We start from the raw sequence: 24,308 nt of genomic DNA on the forward strand, positions 1-24,308 counted from the left end.
CTCAGGGAGCTCACTAGTACCTGTTAGCATTTGTAGATAAAAGGATCTAGTGCATGACTTATTTAGGCAAGAGGTGGGGGTGGGGGGTTAGGGAAGGGAAGGTCACATCTGCTTCTGACAACCACATCTACTCATCCCCCCTCAATCCATCCCAAAGATGTCTCGTTCCACCTCTGCCTCTCCTCATCGCGCCTATAGGATATGGGCCAACTATCCCCCGCAGTCAACCCCACTAAGCTTTCCTCTCTCTGAAGAAAAAGAATACATTTGTCCAGACCCAGCTCACATCTGTCTCATCCCACTCTGCTGACAAACCATGTTTGCGCACACAGGCGTGTTGTGCTTGGCAGAGGCTAGTCTCGTGAATATGTTCTGAAAGTGAGGGTTCACGTGCATGTTTCAGTGAACATGTCACACAGTACAGCAAACATGGAATAAGGCAACACGTGTTTGGAAGCCAGTTTTTTTTTTCAGTATGTTAACACTGTGCAGGAAGAGAAGAGAAGAGAATGCTGGTGCTTTGCAGAACATAGTGTGAGAGCCAGCTGCTCTGGAGTATGAACAAGACTTTAGGAGCTCCAGGAATTGCAGCTCCCCTAGTGGCGAGAGGAGGACATGTGTCCCTTCCGCTTAAGTCTAATCAAAGAATTTGAACATGCTGCACTTACCTTCATGACTAAACTGCTAGCACAGGTCTTTAGATTTGTCATAAATCATATCTTTATTACCTCCAACAACATGGAGGTCATGCATTCATTGATTTGTCTGTCTGTCTGTTAGCAACATAACTCAAAAAGTTATGGACAGATTTTGATTAAATTTTCAGGAAACCTCAGAAATGGAATAAGGAACAAGTGATTAGATTTTGGGGGTGATCCAGATCACCACCTGGATCCAGGAATTTTATAAAGGATTCTTTACTATTGGGGAGAAGAGTGCTTCTAGTTGAGAAAAATTATTTTATAATAATCTTACTCTGTTGTGTTTCATCCTTTTTAATTGCTTCTTTGCTACTTTTACTTAATAACAACAATGTAAAAAGATTCATTGCCAAATCTTTTCTAAACTTAATCCTGTCAGTTTAATCACTTTAAGTTGTTTTAAGACTGTAAGCTCTTGATTTGATCCCACTGGGTCTTGATTGGAATTTGTGTAGTTATCATTAAAGAATTATACATTTTTAAACAACTGTTTTTGTGGGCACTTTTAAGACTTCTCTGATGTTTCTTTCTTCTTCTTCTTCTTCTTTCCTAAGGTTAAAAGCAGACACTGAAATTTTATGGGTAATTTTGGAAATAGTTGATGAAAACTTAAACTTTTTTCTCTGTATCTCTTTCCTCAAGGAAACATATTTAAAGCTGCTGTAATCAGTTGGTTTATATTAGTAATGGAGCCAAAGGTTATGTATGTGTTGTGGTTGCTTAGCTGGAGGTCAGTGAGTTCACACACATTTATTTAAGCCACCTAAATAACATTGCTGGCAGCCTTAACCATAGCTATAGTATTTCTAATCCTGCAATAAATATTAACGTATTCAGCTTTATTCTCTCACTACCATTGCCTTAATATAAATGTAATTAATGAATACACCTTTAATATTTCTGCAGGAGACTGAGCTATGTGGAAAACAAAGTGAACCCTTTTTCATGTCAAAAATGAATTAGAACTTATAAAAGATAATCTGATCCTTACAAGGTCTTATAATGAGATAAATAAATCACAGAAAAACAACATACTTTAGATAATAACAATGTAATTTTTATATAACTTTAACTAATCCAAAATGCAGAAGCAATGTGTGAAAACTAGTTACACTCGATGATTCAGTAGCTTATAGAAGCAACTTTGGACATTGTTCCAGAAATCTGGTGGTTTGCTAAGATACAGATGTCCAAACTTAAAAGTGCAGCTTATAGCAAAACCAAAGACAATGACAAATTTTAATATATGATTAAAAACAATGTTTCTATCTGTATTTAAATATGTGTTATGTTTTTTCTTCAATTAGATTGAGCCATTTATATCTACGTACTTGTTGTGAGTCCACATACATGGCAGCAGAAACATTTGTGCCACCATTTTTACTGTGGCGTTTCTGAATCTGTGTGACGTGAGAACCCAGTGAGCTTTAAAACTGCTGTACCAGCTTTGTTTGTTAGGTGTTAGAGCACTGTTTAGGATAAATAATGCTTTAAAAGAATCATACAAAAAGATAGTAAACATGTAAACTATTTTAAGGTAGCATCCTGTAGTGGAGCCATTGTTGCAACTGAGGCCACTGGATCCACTTGCAGATGAAAACATGTTTATGTCTGGAAGAATTTTGACTACTGACAGCCACCATCCATTCAGAACTGTGCTTGGTATTTTAAGTAATATTTTTGCCAATATTTCTCTTAACTCAGCTTTATTTCTAAAGCCCTTTAAAACAGCCACAGTTGAAACAAAGTGCTGTGCATAACAAAGCAAAGACTGTCCTCTCTTTTTAAGAGAAGAGTCTTTCTCCTGGCAATCCTTCCAAAGATGCCATACTTGTACAGTCTTGTTTTAATTGTACTGTTATGAACTGTAACATTTAACAAACTTACATGGTTGAAGGTTGTTTAAAGATTCGTATCTGCTGTCCAACAAGGGGGCAAAAATTCTTTTAATGTGGATTTAAATCATAGTAAATTTGTCAGCCCAAATTTGTGGATAGTAGCTTACAGATTTGTGTAATGCATTGTACCCATTTAGATTAGTAAATTATATCTATTTCAGTGCATTGACAATATAGAATCTTCTCTCCTACCATAGCTCTTTTCCTTTGCAACCTGTCCTTTTATGAAAGTGCAATGGGTTACACAAGTGAACATGACACTTTTGCCAGTGCCCATTCTCACCCCACATCTCTATCCACCCACACACTCACACTCACATATTCACCATAAGCTAGGTCACTTGTCACCTCTTCGTTAAAAACGGCCTTTAAAGCTTTTTTTTTTTTTTTTTTTTGTTGTTTGTTTTTCTTCTTTCTTTTTCCTGAGCATCCATCTAATGAAGGGAGCCTTGAAAGAATTGTTTCCACTGGCAAATACAAGCTACTCCTCTGAGGAACCTTGACCAGGCAAGAACAAACAAAGGAAGACAAAGAAAATCACTTTTTATAGACTGCATTGTAGAGGACCTTTAACTTTCAATACATGCCAGAAGCCACTGTGTTCTTCCAGTACTGGGGCCTTCTCCTGTGGTGTTTTTTTTTATTTCTTGTTCTGAAATGTCAACTGCTGAGGTGGAACTGTAGGGCTACATATTGTACATTGGTAAAACAAAATGAAAAGTGAGAGAAGCATTAATAACATTATTCTTTTTAAATGCAAATATATGGTGTTTGAATTTCTTTCTTTTGTTCATGAATTTACAAACCTGTTTACTTTTTGTTCTTTGCCATAAATATCCTCCTATCTATAAATGTGCATGCAAACTTGGACACATGCATACAGTACATACATGCACAAAGACATTGAGCTCTCTTTTAGCACAGTTTTCTACAGGTGAAGTGTTTTCTCTGTTGTGTCTGGGATTTAGTTTCTAATTACTTTGCTGTACTACAGACACTTGTCTTGCCGCTCTTTAAAGGGGTAGTGCACCCACAAATGTGTTTTTTGAGCTGTAAACAACACAGTATTACATAATTGTGATGAAAATTACATATACTGTTGATTAGTTGTTTTTTTAATTGGATTTTGTGGGTAAAAATGGCTCATAATGCCCTTTACAGGTTAAAACCAGGTTATGTTTTTCATGATATAGAGAGGTTATCTACATCACAAGAAAATTAAAAAAAAACCTCACACCCCCTCCCTCCAGATGCAGATAGGCGGATCCTCACCTAGCAGGCATTGAAAACCACACCCACCAATTCATATAAAGGAATGTGAATTCATAAGATATAGATTTGCTAGTTTCAGAATTTTGAGGGGTGTAAAAGTAACACCAGACTTTAGATCCTCATCTAGCGACAGACAGCAGCTCATATTGTAGCAATGGCGCTTCCTGCAGCTTCCACAAGCTGCCGCGAGTCCCCACAGCTTTCCAGAGTCTGCTGGAGCTGCTGACAGGTCAGCGCTAATGGCTCAGACTGATACGGTTCAGGACCACCTTGTTCATGTGTAGCTGAGGAGATTCTGGAGGGAAAAAATCTTCCACCTCAAAGACCGCTCTGTAGCATAGGTGCTTTGTGAATCTCACTTTACATCTTGCCAGTGAGCTGAGCTGCTGTCTGACAATCTGTATGTGTATCCCGTCCTGCCCACTCTCCACTCCCTGATCACCCCACACCTCCCACCCAAGCGGCAACCTCCGCCTGCAAAAATGTGAAACCAATGCAGAAGTGCAAAGGAATTGCAGTTCACTCCTCTTCCGCTAGGGGCTGGCTTCAAAACAGAGCAAATCCCAATAGACTCCCATGTTAAAAACGCCAACTTCACAGCAAAAATAAACATGTTTAAAGCCTGATACAAAAATCCATTTTAGGATTAATAGGTCAAGTTTACCTTCATGACAACTGCGAGGGGGTGAATTTTTTTCTAACTCCGTTTGGATGTTATTTTAATCTTGAAATTCAGCATAATTAGGGGCGTGTCCTTTTGATTGACAGGTATCCAATATCCGCGGCAAGAAGGGAAAGTGCAGCACAACCGCGGTTTTTAGCCGGCTAACAGCCTGCCTTAGCTTTAGCCTGCCTACCTCCATTAGCTGGTTAGCTACCATTGCTCAGAATTTGCTTGGTTAGTTCTTAGCTAAAGGCAGCTCAGAGTTTGATGGGTGTCAATCATCCACCCCCACGCTCACAGTCCCCCTCTCAGCTCCACCTCTTTGCCCATTTTTAGATTTTCCAGGACTAACGACACGCGTGACACTACCAAGATTGCTACAGTGGGAACATCCAACGAACTTCACTTTTGCTCTTCAATGGGTGATGTCACGGAGGTTCCGTCCATCTTTTATATACAGTCTATGCTCCCACCCCAACCTTTTCAGTTTCAGGCACTTTTCAAATTCGGCAGTGGGTGGAGTTGTGCAAAAAGTAAGGGGTGTAGTTACAGTTTAAGTATTGCTATAGTTGTATGTACTGTAACAAATATTTTGACTAAATACGTAATAAGGAGACAAGCAAGAAAATACCAGATTGAAATAAAACTGCAAGTATTTAAAAGTGCTTTAAGGTGCAGTGACACTTCATTTTTAAAGGGGTGTTAACTTCATGAGGGAAACCATCCTATACAAATAGGTTTGACTGAGTCAAAATACACCCACCTCTCATAGATCCTGCTCAATGCAGACATGACAAAGACATTGACCAGGAACTTATTGGGGCCTGCTTACATGAGTGTTTGGTGGGTGGTGCTTTGTGCAGTCACTTTACCTGCTGGCACACCATCAGCTTAACGTAGCTTGAGGGATCTGTGTTGCTGACACAAGAGATCAGGACCTACTGACTGGGAGGACAGAGAGAAAAACAATAACACTCTAAGAAGAGGAATGGAGGGAGCATGGGAGTGAGGGATAGCTCAGGGGGAGTGTGATTGAGACAGAGTGCAACTCATACTTAGCATTCACAATCATGCTCAGCACTGAATTCTTGACATGTTTTTCTTGACTTGCAAGCCTGAGATATGAGGTTAAATTTGTTGCTGAACAAATTTCTGGGCATTTATTTTAATATAACCTTTAGGTCACTTACTGTAGTTACCAGACTGCTTAACATGCTGTAGTAAAGAAGTTAGCCTTGAAGAGACTCTGACAAGGAGGAACAAATCTTGTTCGGCAAACTTTTTCTTCAACTTTAAAAACATTATTTTTAAAATACTATATGAACTTGAAAAATAAATTTCACTCATGCAAAATCATTGTTATATATGTTGTAATGCATTCTGGGTAATGATACCAAACAGTTGCTGCAATCTCCACTCCAGATAGCAGTATGTTGGCTTAATGCTTTCCATTCAGCCTTTTCAATTTGAAAGCCAGCATACTGACAGAGAAAGTGATGAAGAAATAACTGAAAATACACAGAGGAGGATCATATGGTTTTAGAGGACAGACTGGACCAAAATATCTCCAGTTTCTACAGCAGCTGCAAAGACCGTTTCCTGCAAAGAACTCTGTTTTCTGTTAGCAGCTGTTCACGGGAACTATCAGAACAGACTTATCTAATATAGATTAAAGTAGTGCATTTATATTATGAAATGGGAAATCCCTCAAACAAGTTGATTAAACTTTATTTTGCCAACAGATATTCCTTTCATAACAGCACACAAAAACTTAAAGGCAGTTTGTCTCAGACTGATGGTCCTCTTGTAGTTTTTCTAGCTGCTTACCTGCATAAATATGACCCATAGTCATTGGGTAACAGACATTTGCCAGTCATTGTACCGCTCTATCCGATGTGCTGTCATCTATTTGAGTTGTAACATCTGTCCTAGTTGAAGAAAACTGGACCCTTCCAGATGGCACTACTAAATGAAGCAGGATTGTCAGGTCCCTTGGTGGTGACTGCTGGTTTACATTGTAACAGGGTAAGCAGCTTGTGCTGGATGTCCCAGCACAAAGACATCCAATGCTTCCTGTCTCTAACTTTTCTCCCTGCATTTTTATGCTGTTGGTTTTAGCCTTCGTTTTTAACCACTAGTCCTTGTTAGATCCTTTAGCAGCTGTGCTTGACAAAATGACTCAAATACATAAAGAAAGAAGTCTTGAGAACATAAAGGATGGTCCTGAGGAAGCTTTGTCAGTCCTCAGCCTTTCCCCTAATCAGCTCTCCTCTTCTTTTCTCTCAGAAAGCAGCAACAACTTAAGATTGTTGTTTTTATTGCCTTTTGACTGAAAACAAAAGCTGCTCAGTGCAGCATTGTTTCTATATATCTACTGTTCAAAGGGAAAAGAAAATCTAAGCACAAACAAGTCAAATTTGCCATCACCTCCCTGTCTACTTGTCTTAAGAGCAACAGCTTCATGCCATCATCCCACAATGCCTTGCCCAGGCAAAATAAAGGTGACCTCTTTAGGTCAAAAAGTCAAAAACACATAGTATTTTTAAAGTAATTGTGAGTTTTCATGTGTCACTAACAACAAATTTTAGTAAAACTGGGCAATAACAACATAATAAGGACAGCAAGTCCTGAAAATCTGGGTTTCTTTTAAGATGGCTGCAGTTATGTAACCATGACAACTGTGTGCAATATTCCTGAACAAAAGAAGCAACATACTTGATTTTGTTTTTTGCATCTTGACTAACTCTGGGTCTATTTAAAGGTCTCTTATAAAAAGACTCTTATAGAAAGACTTTTATTTTATTCTTTTTTATTATTATTTTGACTTTTATTTCACCAGGTAAAATGTTTGAGAGTCAATTCTCATTTTCAAACATGACCTGGCATGCTTTTACTTATCATGAAATCCTCTTTAAATAAGATTCTTCATAAGCTTTCCACTGTTTGCTCACCATCATGTGGTTTGTACCATTTCCACATTTAGCCAGGTAATATGCTTCTTTGTTTCACATTTGATGTTGCCGTTCTGATTTATGGATGAGTTAATGTTCATGAGGAGACTGAACAGGGGCTGCTTTCTAGCTCCTTATTTGAGCATCTTTCAAAAAGACAGGTTTGTGGTGGTCATTTCTCTTTGCCTGCAAGGAGTGTGTGAGGGAAGTGTATGATGCCAGCATACTGTGTGATTGAAGTGTGTTTCTGTGACTCAGCTGTCACTGTTTGCCAAAAGAGGCTCTAAATCCAACCTCAGACATGCTCTCTGTTAATAGGCTTTTTATATCCGGCATAAATGACAAAGTCTGAAAGTTATGGTCTTTTTTACACCCACATACACACATACAAGAATTCAACAACGTAGCACAAGCTGTGTTCTGTTCAGATGAGATGCTCTATGTACCAATTATTTTTGTGGCAAAATCCACACAGTTGTTTTCTTTTTTTTTATACTGATTTTACAAATGGTAAATGGTCTGTATTTATATATATGTATTTTATATATACCTGGGATGATACCCAAAGCGCTTTACATTATACATCACATTCACCCATTCACACACACATTCACACACTGATGGCGGAAGCTGCCATGCAAGGCGCTCGACCACAACCCATCAGGAGCAATTAGGGGTTCGGTGTCTTGCCCAAGGACACCTCGACATGAACCCGACTTGGCCGAGGATCAAACCGGCAACCCTCGGGTTACGAGACGACCGCTCTACCTTGCTGAGCCACACCGCCCCTTACAAAGTATTTTTCTTATGCCAGGTGGTATGCCATTCATATGCTAGGACTGATAAATAAGAGAGAATTGTATATATTACCACAACAGAGGATATTTAGAGTAATTTGTGTATAATGTGTATATAGCGTGTACATTTTCAAATCTTTTCTCATAATTCTACTAAAAATGTCTCTAAAAACATCTAATTGAGAAAAAAAGGAGTTTGTAAGTAAACTTTATGGAATGCAAAATGTGAATAAATCAAACTTATTTAAACACATTGTACAAACTGTTCATTTTTAAAAAGAGCATGTTGAAAAATACCTGGCTGATATCATAATGGTTTTGATTCATAGCAAATTTGCCACATCAAGATAACACAAGAAAATATATTGCTCATAAATGAACTGATCTGATGAATTTCAACATTGCTTTGAATGGATGAATTTCTGTGTGAGAGGAGATTCATTGGGCATTAGATATATAAAAAAAAAACAAATGCATGGTGTGTGCTATGCTTTGTTTCCAAAGCAAATTTATGCAGATTTATTTTAAAGATATCAAACAGTTCAAAGGCTTGCACTGAGGCAAGTTGCTTCCAAAAACAAATTACAAACACACACATATTCCATATTTCTTTTTCTAATAACTAATATGAAATAAACCATGTATCCAGTGTGTGTGTTGCATACATTGCCACATAAAAATTCCACAGGCTGTTATTCATGCTAGCTTTAAGTACTCTTCTCTTTATAGTTATAGTAATTACAGCACATTTTCTTAAGAGGGCTGCGCCCGCTCAGAACTTGCCAAATTGGGAACCGTCAATGAGGCTTGTGGCTGTGTGTGTGTACCACCTGAAGTGGACCTGGAGAACAGAGCTGACATAAAAAACTTACACACATTCAAAACAAAATTATAGCAACATTTTCATTCTTTTGTTTCTGGAGATCCAAGTTGGATCAGTGTTCAGTTTGAAGTCCTGAGGATAACGTGATTGTCAAAAGGAAAAAAAGGATATTTACTCCTGGACTGATTCTAATCACTTTGTTACCAATGATGCTTCTATGGGATCGATTAATCTAAGCACAACAGTTCAGCTTCCTCACAGTATTTTCCACTCAATGTGGAGCCAGCAAGCTGCTGTGTGATGCTACAACAATGTTATAAAGCTGAATAAAAGGAGGCCACGTTGTAAAATTAGAGGTCAAGGATTGTGTGTGAGACAGTGATGCTGCAAAACTGGCAGAAATAGAGCTGAGCTCCCGTGTGATGCATTTTGAAGATGAGGTTGAGGAGCTTTTCTCAGGTGGCCCATTAGAAACCATGGCTGTTAAAAACAGTCACTGCATGGGACAATAAAATGACTTCACGTACATGAGAAACTGGCCACGTGTGTATTTCAACAACAAAAAGAGCCTGCAGTGTAGAGCTAGGAGTAGAGCTAGCTCACATACATATCTCTGTTTAAAAAAGAGAGCGGATGTATGAATGCACTCCCTGAGCGAAGCATTCACTTCTTGGAAATTGTTGTTATGAGTATCTGTGTGTCCCCTGATGACAAACACCAAGTGACAGCAAGACAACCACATGCAGCAGAATAAAGTGTCTTCCTGGATCCAAATGGATGTCAAAAGATAAAATACCTTTTTGTTGCCAAAAATGTGAAAATCAATTTCTCCCACAACTTCAAACTCAGGACTGAACTTACTTAATTTTTCACCAACTCAAAGTTTGAAGTCAAATAGCTGAATGCTTCTAAAGAAATGTGGGGAAAAAAACACACACTGACACTCAGAAAGACTTAAAAAATCATTACATGTATTAGTGATTTTCAGGGGATTTTTAAGGAGAGAAGTACCAGCTTTTTATTTGTGACTGACATCTGAGCAAATGATGGTTAAAATTAGTCAAACCTGCCATCAAGGTAACAATTGTTCACATTAAGCATAGAAAGAACAGCACTGAAAACAAGGCGGGTTTCCTCTTTTGTAAATACACATTGCTTGACACAGCTAACTGCGTCCTGTCTGAAAACATACTAGACATCTATTCCCTGCCACATAGATTCACAGCAGCTTACAGCTCACAGGGGTGTTAAATGTACCTGCCTAATCAAATTCAGGAAAATGTTATTGTTGTCATTTTCTAAAATTCTGCTTTAAGTCTGAAAAGACTTTGTTGTTACACCAGTTACTGTCATCATTAACAACCCAAACAGCCTCCTAAACAAACCCTTGTCTTGTTTTAAAGGTTACAGAGAAAGTCACTGGGAAAAACCTTGAGCAAAATAAGAAGAAAGAGGCGATCCAAGCACCACCTCCTGTCATCATGTTCTCAAGGTCCAGCCTCAATGGCACCAAGGGTCTACGGAGGCAGAAGAGGGACTGGGTGATCCCACCAATCAATGTGGCGGAAAATTCTCGAGGACCTTTCCCTCAGATGCTCGTCAGCGTAAGTGACAGATGTGATTGGCTGCATTGCTGATTTGCTCTGAATTTAAAGCTGGGATATCTTAAGGGCACTTCACAGCTAACGCTGATTGGGGACATGTGTGATGGTTGGTGATAAAGAACAGAAATGCATTAGCATAACAAGTTTGTTCTCCACATCCTTGAAGATGATTATGTTGTGTTCCCTTGATGTAATTACAGTCATAATATCTTAAGGTATTTAAACAGCTCTGACTGACCCTGAGAAGTTTTCCCTTCAGACACAGAGGAGGCTCCAGTGCAGCTAAGCAGCTAAGCTCTCCCACAGTAAGAGGTCCATGGGGTTCATAGTTAAACAAATGATTATGTATTCCTCCTTTATGCATTCTTTCTTCCCTTTATCAGGCCGTTTCAGAGAGGTTGCTCGAGGTTCAGGACTATTTTAAAGCTCCTTTATGAGAACACAATTTGTCACACAATCTTTAGGAAAGCCAAACTCTGGACACCACAGTGAAAAAGAAGAAGAAAATTTGAAATGCTGCTTTTTCTTAACCCAAGCAGAGCAAAACATTTATTTTTTTCCGTACATCCCAATAATGATACATTTCCTTTCATCTTAAATGTGAGGTAACTACATGAGGAGTGACCTGACAGTGACCATATCTTGCATTAATAAAATGAAGACAGGAATGTGGCAACAGTAAGTGACAGCAGTTTAATTTCTGAGAAACACTGAGCTCTGACCAGGCTAAAAGATAAGCATTGTATGTTGAGTATTTGAGGTCAAGCGTTTACACTTCTCAAAGGACAAAAATCATGAATAAATGCATGTTTGTGCAAATTTTTGTTGTGCAAAAGCTTGAGTTGAAGGGAGCTAAAAAAAAAAAAAAATCTTCTTCCACAGCAGAATGGTTTGTTTATTTCATAGCAACGCTAACTTAAAACTTAAAACTTGGCGGTGCACATTGTAATTGACCAAAGAGCTTTCCAGGAAATGGTTTCTTCATTCCCTGCTTTTTTTTTCCTTTTTCTTTTGTTTAATGTGGAATATCTAGCCATCAGCTTTTCCTTGTTGTTTACAAAACTCTCACTTTATCTCTTCTGGGTTTTAAATTGTGCAAAAGAAGCATTTTTTTTTTTCTTTTGTTTTAGTTCTTTGTTTTTCAGCCAGGGTTTATCCATCCCCAGAGAAAAGCCTGGGGAGCTGCTTGAAGACAAACCTTTTTATTTTTTTATTTCCTTATTCTGCTTTTTTCATGGTGTGAAACAAAATGATGTACCCAATGAGGGGAAAGAGTTTGTAAGTCATTGTGTTTTGATTTGGAGTGCTTCCACAGCTAGAATATGTCCCATCAGCCTTACGCTGTGTGGCATTTTCATCTTAGCCTTCTGAGCTCCTCGGTACTGCTACACCAGTGATAAACTATGCACACCATTCTTCTGCTTCCTTGAACTGGTCCGAATCAGAGGGAGACTAAGGGAATGGAGCTAGGCTAGAAAGAAAGAGGGTATCAAAGGAACATTTGGAAGTATAGTGCACAGCCAAACACAATCCATTTTGTGCAGTAAATAGGTCCATCAGGAGCTGGTGGATTGCTTAGCGTTGAGCGTTCAGAGCCAAAGAGAAGTGATGCGTGCTGATGCCTGTGTTCGGCTCTGAGGCTCTTGTCTTTCCCTTTAATGATGACTGGAGGGCAGGCGCGGCCATACTGAGGAGGAGATTTTTTAACAAGGAGACAGGGGTTTATGGTTTGGGGATGATTTTGCTTCATTTCTTGTTTATGTGTTTAGTCCATTTTAATAGCTTCTCTTGTCCTCTTAGCTCGACATGCATGTGTTTCCTTTCTCTCAATTAAAAATATAGCCACAGGCAGAATTTAGGGTCCAAGCAGATTCCTGCATTCTTTTTTAAATATTAACATTTATTAATTTTAATGAGCACTAAAAAACAAAACATACCACATGCATGAATTATTGCCTTTAGAACTCATTTGACACATTTCACTAAATCGAGGAATGACGTGCTAAACAGTTGTAATGGGTTATTAAGATTAAAGGCTTAAAAAGTAAAAATAGTGATAAAATAAAATAAAAAAAAATCACATCCCTCTACTGCCTTTTTTATAATATGGTGAGGTTTGATTAAATATTTGGAGAATTAAGAAAGACTGTGTGCCATCCTAACTATCATTGTGTTATTGTCTACACAAGGCTACATTTTTTAAAAGCCATTCAACACATAAAAATTCTAGGAACCAGTGGGTGTCTGTCGCTTTGTGGCACTTGATTGAGACATTGCAAGTATATAAATGTTAATATATGTATAAAACTATTGCATGACAGATGTGTGAACCGGCCATCAGCTGCTGTTGCTGCAGTTTTGTTTAATACAAAGCGGCTTCACGGCCAATGGTTGTAATTCAGAAAAAGAAGTAAAAGAAGTTACCAAGGACAAAAAACAAAGCAAACAACATTTACCAGGGTGGACAACCACAAGAGCAGAGAACAACTGAGTTTTCTTCAGGAATTACTTTCCTCTTTACATTTGCATAACTGTGATGATATGTATCAAATCTGGAAAGATGTCAGTAAACCACAAGTCATTTTAATTTTCACATTTCATTGGTTCCTTTCCCAGCCGATGCATGCCATGTCTTCTCAATAGGAAACGCCAACTTAGATGAGAGTTTAAATTTGATAGCTCATTAGTAGATTTATCTTGTTCATATCTTATAATTGTGAATAGAAACTAATGAAAAGCTGACTAATGAGGTAAATGTCTGACACAGTGACTGTGATCATGTCATAAATATATGTGCTGCGAAGCACCATAGAGGTGATTATTTTGTGTGAATCAGAGTAAAAGATTTTTTTTTTAAAGAGGAAAAACTTACATATTTTGATATGTTGTAATCAACCCTACCCAGTATAATGCAAAAGTGAATTTCAAAATAATCTGTATAGCCAGTTATAAGATCTAAACCCCTACAGGTAAAATGCTAAACTCTTTAAATAAATACTAACTAAACATTATCGAACATGTGTTTGAAGTTACTCCAATTTTTTTATTTCTAAAATGATCTCTTTTGATTAATATTCACTGCATTTTAAAATGTAAACAGGATAACTTATGGAAAGTTCCTTATAAACTTAAGTTCATGTAACTTCCTAAGATAAAGAAAACAAAGATGCTTTTTAACCATAAGGTCAGTGGAGTCAGTATGTGGATGAATTTAGAGATTGAAATGGTGAAAGAGGATGTTTTGTAGATAATTTTTAGAATCTGAACTTGATTATTTCCATGCCACCAATGAATGCAGAACCTCTGCATTAGGATCTGAGTAACTGAGACAATGAAGTTTTATGTTTGTAATATTTTAGCATTTTCTGCAGATTACAAGAGGAATGATGAATTAGACGAAGAAGAAGATAAATAAGAACAAACATAACTCTCTGCTGAAATTGTAGCTTCAGTGTTTTGGCAACAGTTGAAAATAAACTACTTTTTTTATAGAACAAATTTCACAGAAAGACAAAATGTCTCTTTTTCTCACTTAGTTGTAATAATTAATCTGATCATTTTTATAGGAATCATGTTGCAAAGCAGAGCTTGCAGGCTTTCTGTCTCCCTCCAATTGTTCCATCACTCACTGCTGTGTGCTGCCTCCCCTAATGGCCTGTGAAGTCAGTCCCTTTCCTAATGGGCTGTTCTGTCATCCAACACACAACTGAGTGACATGCAGACAGTGGCCTTCACCAGCATCCCACTGCTTTTCTCCCTGCCCTGACCAAGTTGCCATCAGTTGGACAGGTGGGGTGACAGCAGCCCTCACCTGTATCTCTGCAGGTCTGCAGCGCTGTCACTTTGATCAGGCTGGCAAAGGATCAGGCAGGTGTCAGGACAGAGGCCCTACTGACTGGCCTCTGAGCTCGTACCCTGACATGGCTCGAGGAAAATGTTTACTGCATAGGTAAAATGTAGGCAGAACTGTATTCCCATCTGCCACTGAAGTCAAGACAATGTCAGAGCTCAGAGGGATGGTATTGACTGCATTTTATTAATAGTGGTGAAATAATTGCTTCAGTGCCCCACACTCTTCAGCTGTACATCAAAATGTTGCTACATGGCCGAACTTTGTGGCTTCACATTAGCCCGATTTTGGTGCTTTGGAGTATATGTGGCTATTTTTTCTTGGTCTTTGCAGATCATAGACAGCATTATCTTATTTTTCTGTCCAACTAGCAGTGTATAAATGCCTTTTATCAAAAGAAAAAAAATATTTAAGCAGGGATGACATAAAAAAATAAAATGGTGTTCTGTTTTGGAGAAAACAAGAGGAAGAGATTCAGAAAGAGTTTATAAGAAAAGAGTGAGTCGCATAATTTCAGGCGTTTTTGTCCTTCTCTTTCTTCTGTGGCAAAACAGCCGTCAATAGCATATAAGGGACATTGATTTTTTTTTTTTTTTTTCTTTTTTTCTTTTCTTTTTGAATCTTTCCATTGATCCATGCAGTTCTCCTACGGCACAGAGGCATCGATTTTATTTTTTTTATTTTTTTTTTTTTGCTTTTGTAAATAAAGACTCAACGTAACCGCCCCCCATTCACCCACCCGATCCTTTAACTTCCACATTAGAACAACCACCAGCAAAAAAGATAAAACAGTATGAAAATGCAATGCCCCCAGTTGGCTGAAATGTAATGTTTGCTGACTGTTGTCTGGTCATAAAGAGGTTTTGGCAGGTCACAGTTGTGTAGTTTTTAGTGGACATCCTATTTACCTGCTCTATCATTTACTTGATGAACACCATTTTTATATCTCTCTTACACCATCTCTATCTTTGCTGTTTTGCTCTTCCTCTGCTTTAGGCAATGTTTTAGTGCTTTGTTTAACAGAGACATGATTTTTTAGAGAGGACATATATTTTACAAGCTGGACCAAGGACTGCAATCTCAGCCGAACTGTTATTTTATTAGATAATATTTCTTTGAAAGAAAACATTTCCGTGTGTTGCCTTTCCAATAGAGAGATTAAGCCAGAGATTCAGAGAAAGTGGGGTTGCATCCTTCAATAATCACAGAAGATTGTATCGGCAGGAATAGCATCAGGAGAGACCGCAGCAGTGAGACCAATTATCCACATAAACGGGTATTTGTCTAAAGTCCTTCGTTCACTGATATGACAAGAAAGAAGATTTGAGATATTTTACTTTTTCTTCGAATCGTTTGCGTGGGTAATTTGTTCTCTGTATTTTTTCTTGGTAGTAGCTTTAGAGCCTGCATATTAAATGAAGACGTTTGTATCAGATTTTGTGTTCATTACAGTGAACGTGGTTGTGTTCATTGCACCTGTGTTCCATTTTCTACAAGTCTTTCCATGGAGAGTGTTGAGAGAAATGTTTTTCAAGCAGAATTAGAGAGCAACTCCCCACTACCCACCACTACCACCACCAAGGTGTCTGCTTTCTCTGTGTACATTTACCAGTGATTAATGACTGCATCGCTTCACTGACAGACACAGCAACAACAAAAACAGCAGACAGATAGACGTAAGAGAAACGAATCTGAGGGAAAAACGAGAATAAAAGCAACGGAATCTTCTAGAGAGCTGCAGCTGATTACATGTGGAGGACAAAGATGAGTGGGTATAACTGAGAGCAAGAGAAAGCATAAAGCGAAACAGACAGGGAGGAAAGGAAAGAGAAGGAATGTAAGGCTAGACCAGAATCTGAGGTACGTCTGTGTTTGTGTTTAGGTCTGATTGACTTCCTGGAGAACTGCTGCTCGTGGCCTCCTCTCTTGTGTCTAATGAAGTCTTTTGGCATCTGCCACCCCACCGCCCGGCCAACGCCGGCACTACACTCCTTTAGTTTTCCTCCCCTTCATCTTTCCCCTTTCCCTACATCTTGCTGACACATATGCTCTCAAACACATTCACTGAATCACAAACATACACATGCATACAACGGCGTGCAAGAGAAATTGATTGTCCTACACAAACAACAAACAAAGGATCAGTAAAGCTCATGTGGCGCGTTGTTGCTTTTGTATATGCTCATTGTTTGGGGTTTTGTTTGGTCCCATTTCTGCTTTATCCCTGAACAAAGAGAAGAAAAAGCAAAGCCAGAAAAGCAGGACTCTATTTTTTTTTTTTTAACCAACTCTACTAGAGCAGCCGCAGGATGGAGAAACACAAGGATGCGAGTATTTAAGGATCACAGCTAATTCACAGCTTGGTCACTAGGAAACCACATTAGTGACCATATGGAAGGTTTTATAAATGTTGAACTGTTCAGAACTCATTCTCTGGGCTAAATAAATTCTGGCTGTTAAAACATTTAAATGTGTGGCTGCATTAATTCTGTCAAACACTTGAAACCCTCCAGACTGTGTACCGTGTGTATTCAAGCGCTTGTCAAAATGCTTTATTTTGTCTTGTTTCTTTCCACGTTCCTGTGCACCGCTAAGGTCCTGTTCTTGGCAGGTGTTCAGCCTCAACAAACTCTGACTCACTATGCACACAAACACACACAAACCCCATCAAGCCTGAGCAAAAAAAAGGAAAGAAACAATAAACTTCCCTCAGATAATGGTAGACCTCCAGCGCAGTATTAAGTAATGGTGGAAAGGTCCACTTTGAGGTTAGAGCAGAAACAACCTTGTCAGCAGTTGTTCTTTTTTTTCACTCAGTAACACATCTTGGCTTATTTTGAACTCTTGGCTTCTTCTTTTTTTTTGTTTAACTTCACCTCCTGAAGAATTCACACAAGGTTTCCTTTCCAAACCCCAGCTGTGAATTCACTTTCAGTACGAACATCCAGCACTGGGTGACACTGCAGATCATTTGGCCAAAAACACTGTTTGATATTTTTCTGATCCTCTTTTTCTGCTCATTGGAGAATTGCTTTATGGATGGAAATGTCAGTCAGCTGGTTGGCCTGTCTGCGAGCCTCTCAGCCTATTGATCGGTTCACCGCTTTGATCCAGACACAAATGTCTTTAATATCAGGTTCTGGATAGAATGCCGTGAAATCTTGTACAGCCATTCATGGTCCCCAAAAATGAAGCATATTGATTTTGGTGATCTAATGACATTTCCCCTAATGTCACAGGTTATTTTGGGATTTTAGTTTAATTTGTAGTAGTCTCATATGCAATGATATTTATGTCATGTATTACCTCTTTCCTGGGAAACAGAAATATGCCCTGCTTGACAATTCCTTGTAAATATATCATTCTTAGTAATAAAATATGCATTAAAGGTGTTCATGTCTTAGCAAAACATAAAACAGTCCCTCCACAGAAAAGCACATTTTCAAATTTTAACCAAATGACTTTTTATTCCCCAAGTACTAAGTTCTTCAAGTATTATGATCAGGAGAAACTTTTCAGAAATGTTCAGTTTAAACTTAAACTGCACTCAGTTCAAATCAGCTTCCTGCTTCACTGAGTTTTTAATGTTGCTGTTGATACAGTTTGTAATTCAGTTAAAAAAAATGGTCAAAAACAACAACTTTGTGACTTGCAAGTGTGAACCAGAAGTATCAGGATGTAGCATAATTAAAAATGCAGTGTAAAGGCAAAAGGAGGTCCAGTCTTCTGGCAGCTGGGATGAAGCTGGACAGCCACGACGCCATGAGCGAAGCACCTGACACAGTTGAAAGTGCTTTACATTGTTCCTCTTGCTAATGGAGTCTTTGTGATGGAAGAACATGCTCACTCTTGTCCTTTTTGACAGGTCAGATCATTAATGAAACATTCAAGTGTCTTCTGAAGAGCATGAGACTTGGGTATTTAAAAGAAGAGGTGAGCACCTAGAAGGCACATTAATATCTCACGCAAGGATTGAGGGCGGTCATGAAAAAGAGAAGGGATTACTTTATAGATTCTCTAACATTTTTCTTCTCTTGGTTCTGATTCTTGTTTCTCCTTAACAATCCCCAACCTTCCTAGAAAAATCATCTGCCCTTCATACATTCATCTTGTTTTGGCATGTACCTTCTGAGCTTCATTTCCTTTCCTCTAGTGAAATTACTGAGATCAATGTAATTACGTTTATCAGCCCCAGGAAATGGAGTCTTCTGCAATATCCTATTATTGACTGGAAAAACAAATTGCTACTACATTCATGTATTTGTCAACAGCATTTGGCCTTTGTTTCCTCCTGTGCTCAGGGAAGTGAGACTGAAATGTAATTTTCACTGTTTAATATCTCATCATTTTGAAATTAGTCGCAGTAAACATGTTCATCAGGCATACCCAGCTAGAGTTTTTTTTTTTTTTTTTTTTTTTCCATGAGAATATTTTCCAGTCGTAGCCCAAACAGGCTTGGAGATGCTAATACTGGGGCTTTACAGTGACATAGCAAACAACAACAACAACAAAAAACAAAACCCCACCTCAGCCACCCACTCACTTTTACACGCATAAACCACAGACACACATTCAAAGAGATAAACACACGTTTTCACAAATCCCCCTAACACATTCCTCTCTGATATGACATCAGGCAGCACCAGGCGGGCTCCCTCCTGGGTTCAGTTGGTGTTAAATTAAAGCGTAAATCATCTCACCAACAGACACAAGAGTTATGTGTGAGTCAAGGGCAACAGTTCTAGGCTGTTTAATAGGAGATGAGGAGGACTTTATGAAGGAGATAAATAACAGCTTAACAAACAGCCTCTGTTTGGTTCCCTGGAGGTTGGCCTCAGCGACCCTGTGGATCAGGAGGATGAAGGAGAGGCAAGAATCTCGGTTTCTCTAAAGACATGATAAAAGAATAATCTAGTGAAACTGGAGGAAAGAGACTCTGAAGGGGGCACGGGGAAGTGGGGACCAGTAATGAAGTGTTTTGGGTTGAGGATGGCGCTGATTGTTGGTGATACGAGACAAGGTCGGTCAAGTAGAAAGGATGAATTGACAGATTGTGGGATAGCATGGCAGTAGTGCAGAAAGGACGATACAGAGGAAGTCAGACAGACACAAGTGGATCAAGCCAAATGGAAAAGATAAGACATGCAGATGAGGCAGTTGTCCCATCAGAAACTTTCCCTCCATCTTGGTTTAGGTCATGTTTAAATGCATGCATGAAAAACAGATGTAAGAAAATGAAATTTAATTCATCACAAAGGAAAAGCTTTCACAGGAGATGGAAGACAGGAGTAATTGTGAAGAGAAAAGTCATCTGGCATTAATAGCTTAAAACTTCCTTTTGATGCAAGTTATTTAAAATTCTAATCCCACTTCATGTGCTTACATTTTCCCAATTCCCCAATTCTCTGGCTCTTTCTTTTTTCCTGGAGAGAAATCCAAACCAAGGCTTGAATAATCTGATCCTATTTACTTTGTCATTTAGAACGAGAGGCTTCAGTCAGACTCTCCACTTGGAAGTGTGATTTAATTTTCAGATTTTCCCCCCAGCCCACTCAACCGACATGCAAGATATGTGGTGCAAGCAAGCATAACTTTCTTTGTCTTTTCAATAAAATCTCACCCTTTAGTGAAAGCTTTATGGCATCTCAAAATGAAACTACTCCTGAGGTAAAGAGGTTAGAACCAGATAAAGCGTTTCCAGGTTTCTCATAGCTTCTCAATCGTGTGCTTTTTAGCCACAACTCCCTGATATTTTCTTTTATTTTCACAGCATTTTATTCACTTTTTATTTCTAGCTGAAAAGCGCGTCAACTCCTTTGACTTTATAAAATATTTAAAATCCCACATTGTTCATAAGACCATGTGAGTGATGTGTAGCTTTTTGCTCTTTGTCTCGCATCACGGCATAAGGGGGACAGTGTTATGCTTCAGCTGAGACTGTGCAAAATTCTTCATATAAGCAGCTATGCAGTCAATGTCACTTTCAGTTCAGACTTGGTGTCAAAACAATCAGCTGTTGTGTTATCTTTTTGGTGGCTTCTGGGAACAAACAGCTTCACAAAATAACTGTATCCGGATGACTGAGCCATTTTCGGACTGATATGAATCAAGGAATGGTGGGCAAACTGTTGAAAATCAAATAGCTCATGTACACTAGCCAAATGTATGTCATCCTTATGATATGAACGTTCATGCTCAAGGAAAAACACACAAGCATAGATCTATAGACACACGCATAGCTTTACAAACATATACACACACCTCCTCACTCTTCCAAGGTTCATTTGTCAACATGACAGCTGGACTCTTGGTGAGGTGGTGTTTGCCAAGCACAATCCCTTGCTTGGTGAGTGGGAGCCAGAACATCCCTAGGAAACATTCTGACACACACTTAGGGGCTATGGTGTTACCTTGTGTGTGTGTGTGTGTGCACATGGATGAGCAAGTGTGTCTCTGCATGCACATAATGTGCATCTTTTCACAACAGCCAGCAGCAGCATGGTGAGGTCCAGCCCCTCTTCAGTTTCTGCCTGTGCTTGGCAGAGTGGAGTGGAGTTTGGCAAAGAGCAGCCCATTTTGTCAGGCTTCCAGTCAACATCAAACCTGCCTACAGCTTCTACCCAAACACCTTTCCTCCATCTCTCATGCACTCACAGCTGTGCCTTTGACATCTGTTTACCTCATCATAGCTCCAAAGTCTTTGTCTTGATGTGATGTTCCACAATTTGTCTTCCCAATGACTAGTTAGTTGGTTCCAGTGGTTATGTGTCCATACAGGGATCTGGTAGACTATATATGTGTATATATATATATATATATATATATATATATATATATATATATATATATATATATATATTCTAAAAAAAATATGACCATCATCATCATCAACTCAAAGGATCTGTCATATCAGAGTAAATGTTCGCTGTAAAATGTGCTCATGAAAAAAAAAAAGCAAAATAATGCATCAAGTTTGGAAAGCCCCTTCCACTTTCTCATAATACGGATCCGTCCCACCAGACGGATGTCCAACAAATCACAAAAGTCCTGGCACCTTCACTGCTCTTTGTGTCTCCAGACATTAAGCCTAAAGGACTTGAGATTGTTTGATGAGTTCTGCTGATGCAGTACATTCCCAATCCCATTTTTATTTTCCCCTTCTTATTCTCACCATCCTCACACTTTTTTTCTCTCCATTTTCTCTCCTGCATTTCTCTTCTTCACTGCTGCCGGATGAATTTGAAAAGTGAAAAAAAAGAAGGCATGAGATGGAGAAAGTGGGCTATGAGGGCTGGACAGAGCAAAAATGTGTGGTTGTGTAGAGTAGAAGATGTTGATGGTGGTGGTGGTTGTGTGTGCGTGTGTGTGTGTGTGTGCGGGGGGGCAGTAATGGCTAGAAAAAGTACAGCAGCAGCAAATTTTGTGCCACTGTGAGCATCTCTCTCTGTGCTTTTCTCTCTCATACAATCTCCTACAAGTCTGACACTCTTTACTCTAATTACCCAGATTGAGTTTCCTGGGGATAAAGGGACGAGGGAGGAAAAGGGAGTAACAGGGGGTCCTTGATATTGTCCTTGTCAAAGCCTAGGGGAGCAACTGGAGAAGTTATTCATGCATCCATCACACTCCCAATTTCACAATTTAATCAATCTCCTAATGAAATAGGGTGACAGAGAGAGACAGAGAGAGAGAGAGAGGGAATAGTGAGATGACAGCCCTCACACTCTAACCCTGCTAAGCCAAAGCTAAAGGGTGCGGCTGCCTCTTTGTCTGCCTCTACAATGCCTGTCTTATTTCCATTCTCCCAGCCTGGAAGAGAGGAGTCATTCCATTGTTACCTCCGGGGAGAATAGCACCTCTAATTTGCCATAAGCCTGCACTATTAAAGACCAAACTCCTTTCACAGTGCAATAATTGGAAAAGTCATTCACTGCTTACCTTATTCATTACTCCATGTTATTTTCCCCTAATGTGAATGAAACTCTTTTAATAATCTTACCTGTGACAATTCAAGCTATCATTCAAATGACACAAAAGCACACAGAGCACGCCGCCTCTCCAGTTCATTCTCTCACACACTGTAATAACCCTTCATGCAGGATAAATCTGACATAGCATCTTTTTGGCCCTCTGTCCTCTGCTCCCCCCATAAATTTGAAAAAGAAATTGCATGACATAAACCTGTCTGCACATTGTCAGGTGTTGTGTGGCAGTAAAGTTAAATAACTTTCTTGGCACCTCTTTCTTCATCCCCATTCATTTTTTAGAATTGATCCTGCAGTTAAACACATAATCAAAGTGCTTGTAGTGTGAGGTGTATAAAATGTCAGGGGACATTCTGAAGAATAGGAAGTGACTTGGCTGACATTTCAGAGCCAAAAGTAAAAATAACCATTTAATTTTATTGATACGGAGTCAACTAAATAGCTTAATGGAATCAAGTGTTAATGTCAGTGAGAAATGTGAGGGACTGTCTCTGATCTCATCCACCATAAATAATAACATTTCAATCACAGTGTGCTAACTATGCTGTAATGTCTGATGATGATGATGATGATGTCAACACATCTAACATCAGAAAAGTTGACCAATTAAGTTGGTGGAAAATCCAATCTGGATTTGTAAAGACAGTGTGAGAATCTCTAGAGAAGCAGATATTTTAACATTTTATTCTGGAACTCAACACAATTCCAAGAAGGAAATGCATCAACTGTGATCTTTAACTATTTCTGCACATCGATCTGGGGAGGTTTAAAGGCCATTTTTTAACCATTTGAAGTCCATTATTTTACAGTGATACAATATTTCACTTTAGTGTCTGACCAGCAATGTTCAGAGAAACTGCAAAAACCCAAGAGCTGCATCTCTGCCGCTGAACAAATTTGGCTTGTTTGGAAGGAAAAAGCCTGTTCTCTCCACCATAGTTTTGGTTTGCAAAGTTGGATCTGAACTAACCTCAAGACAAAGTAGAGATGTGTGCTCATAATGCACAGATGATGGTTTAAACTTGTGTTGCAACCACAGGTCTTGTGCACTTACAGAAATGCTGTAAGAGAGCAATTAATAAACAAATTCCTGCAAACGTCAATGAACTGAAGGAACATTTAAAAAAAAAAAGCGCATGTTAAAACAATGCTAATGATATCAATCTGATGTATGTTACTATCCATTAATCTAATAAATTTATCTGGTAAATCTGTTTTTTTTTTTACCAGACCATTCCCTTTTAAGAAAAAGGAACAGTCACCTGAAGAGTGATTTGAGATCTTTTTAGATTTTTAGCTAAATTTTAAAACCCAAATGAAACTACAGTATTTATGAAAGAATCAAGACAATCTGAGGGCTTCATATTGTCATTTAGTTGTTTCTAAATGTGCATATTATGATAGCCAGTCAAAAATGTGACGCAGGTGACCAATCCCCCTGATTCCATGTGGGACTGTAACGCTTTACTGTCCTGTTGTATCCTTGTTTGTTCTTATCGGCATTTGTGTTTGGAGTCATTATCCCTGTGTGTTGAACTTCAGAGCTGTGACAGGCCCAGCTTTAAGCTTTTCTGACTTTTCTGTCTTCAAGTAACAGACCGTTTCTGCTGTCCTGCAAATCACTGAAGCAGCGCTATTCGTTGAAACACCAACACACTACACTACACACTACTAAGTGACACATACACACATGGTGGGCCTTTGTGTCTGTATGGTTTTATACAGTGTGCTTTTGCCAGAATGTGATTCTTTTTATTCTGGCA

General features: G+C 38.8%; 1 protein-coding gene across 2 annotated transcripts in view; it reads left to right on the forward strand.

Moving 5' to 3' along the window:
- The window catches only part of LOC121651488 (cadherin-4-like), a 266,985-nt gene that overhangs the window by 188,300 nt on the left and 54,377 nt on the right, over nucleotides 1-24,308 (forward strand). For both annotated transcript variants that reach the window (XM_042003725.1, XM_042003726.1), the window contains one exon: nucleotides 10,510-10,710. In XM_042003725.1, the coding sequence (XP_041859659.1) occupies nucleotides 10,510-10,710 (201 nt within the window). The remainder of the gene's footprint in view (nucleotides 1-10,509; nucleotides 10,711-24,308) is intronic.

Source organism: Melanotaenia boesemani, chromosome 13, assembly GCF_017639745.1.
Source record: "Melanotaenia boesemani isolate fMelBoe1 chromosome 13, fMelBoe1.pri, whole genome shotgun sequence".
NCBI lineage: Eukaryota > Metazoa > Chordata > Actinopteri > Atheriniformes > Melanotaeniidae > Melanotaenia > Melanotaenia boesemani.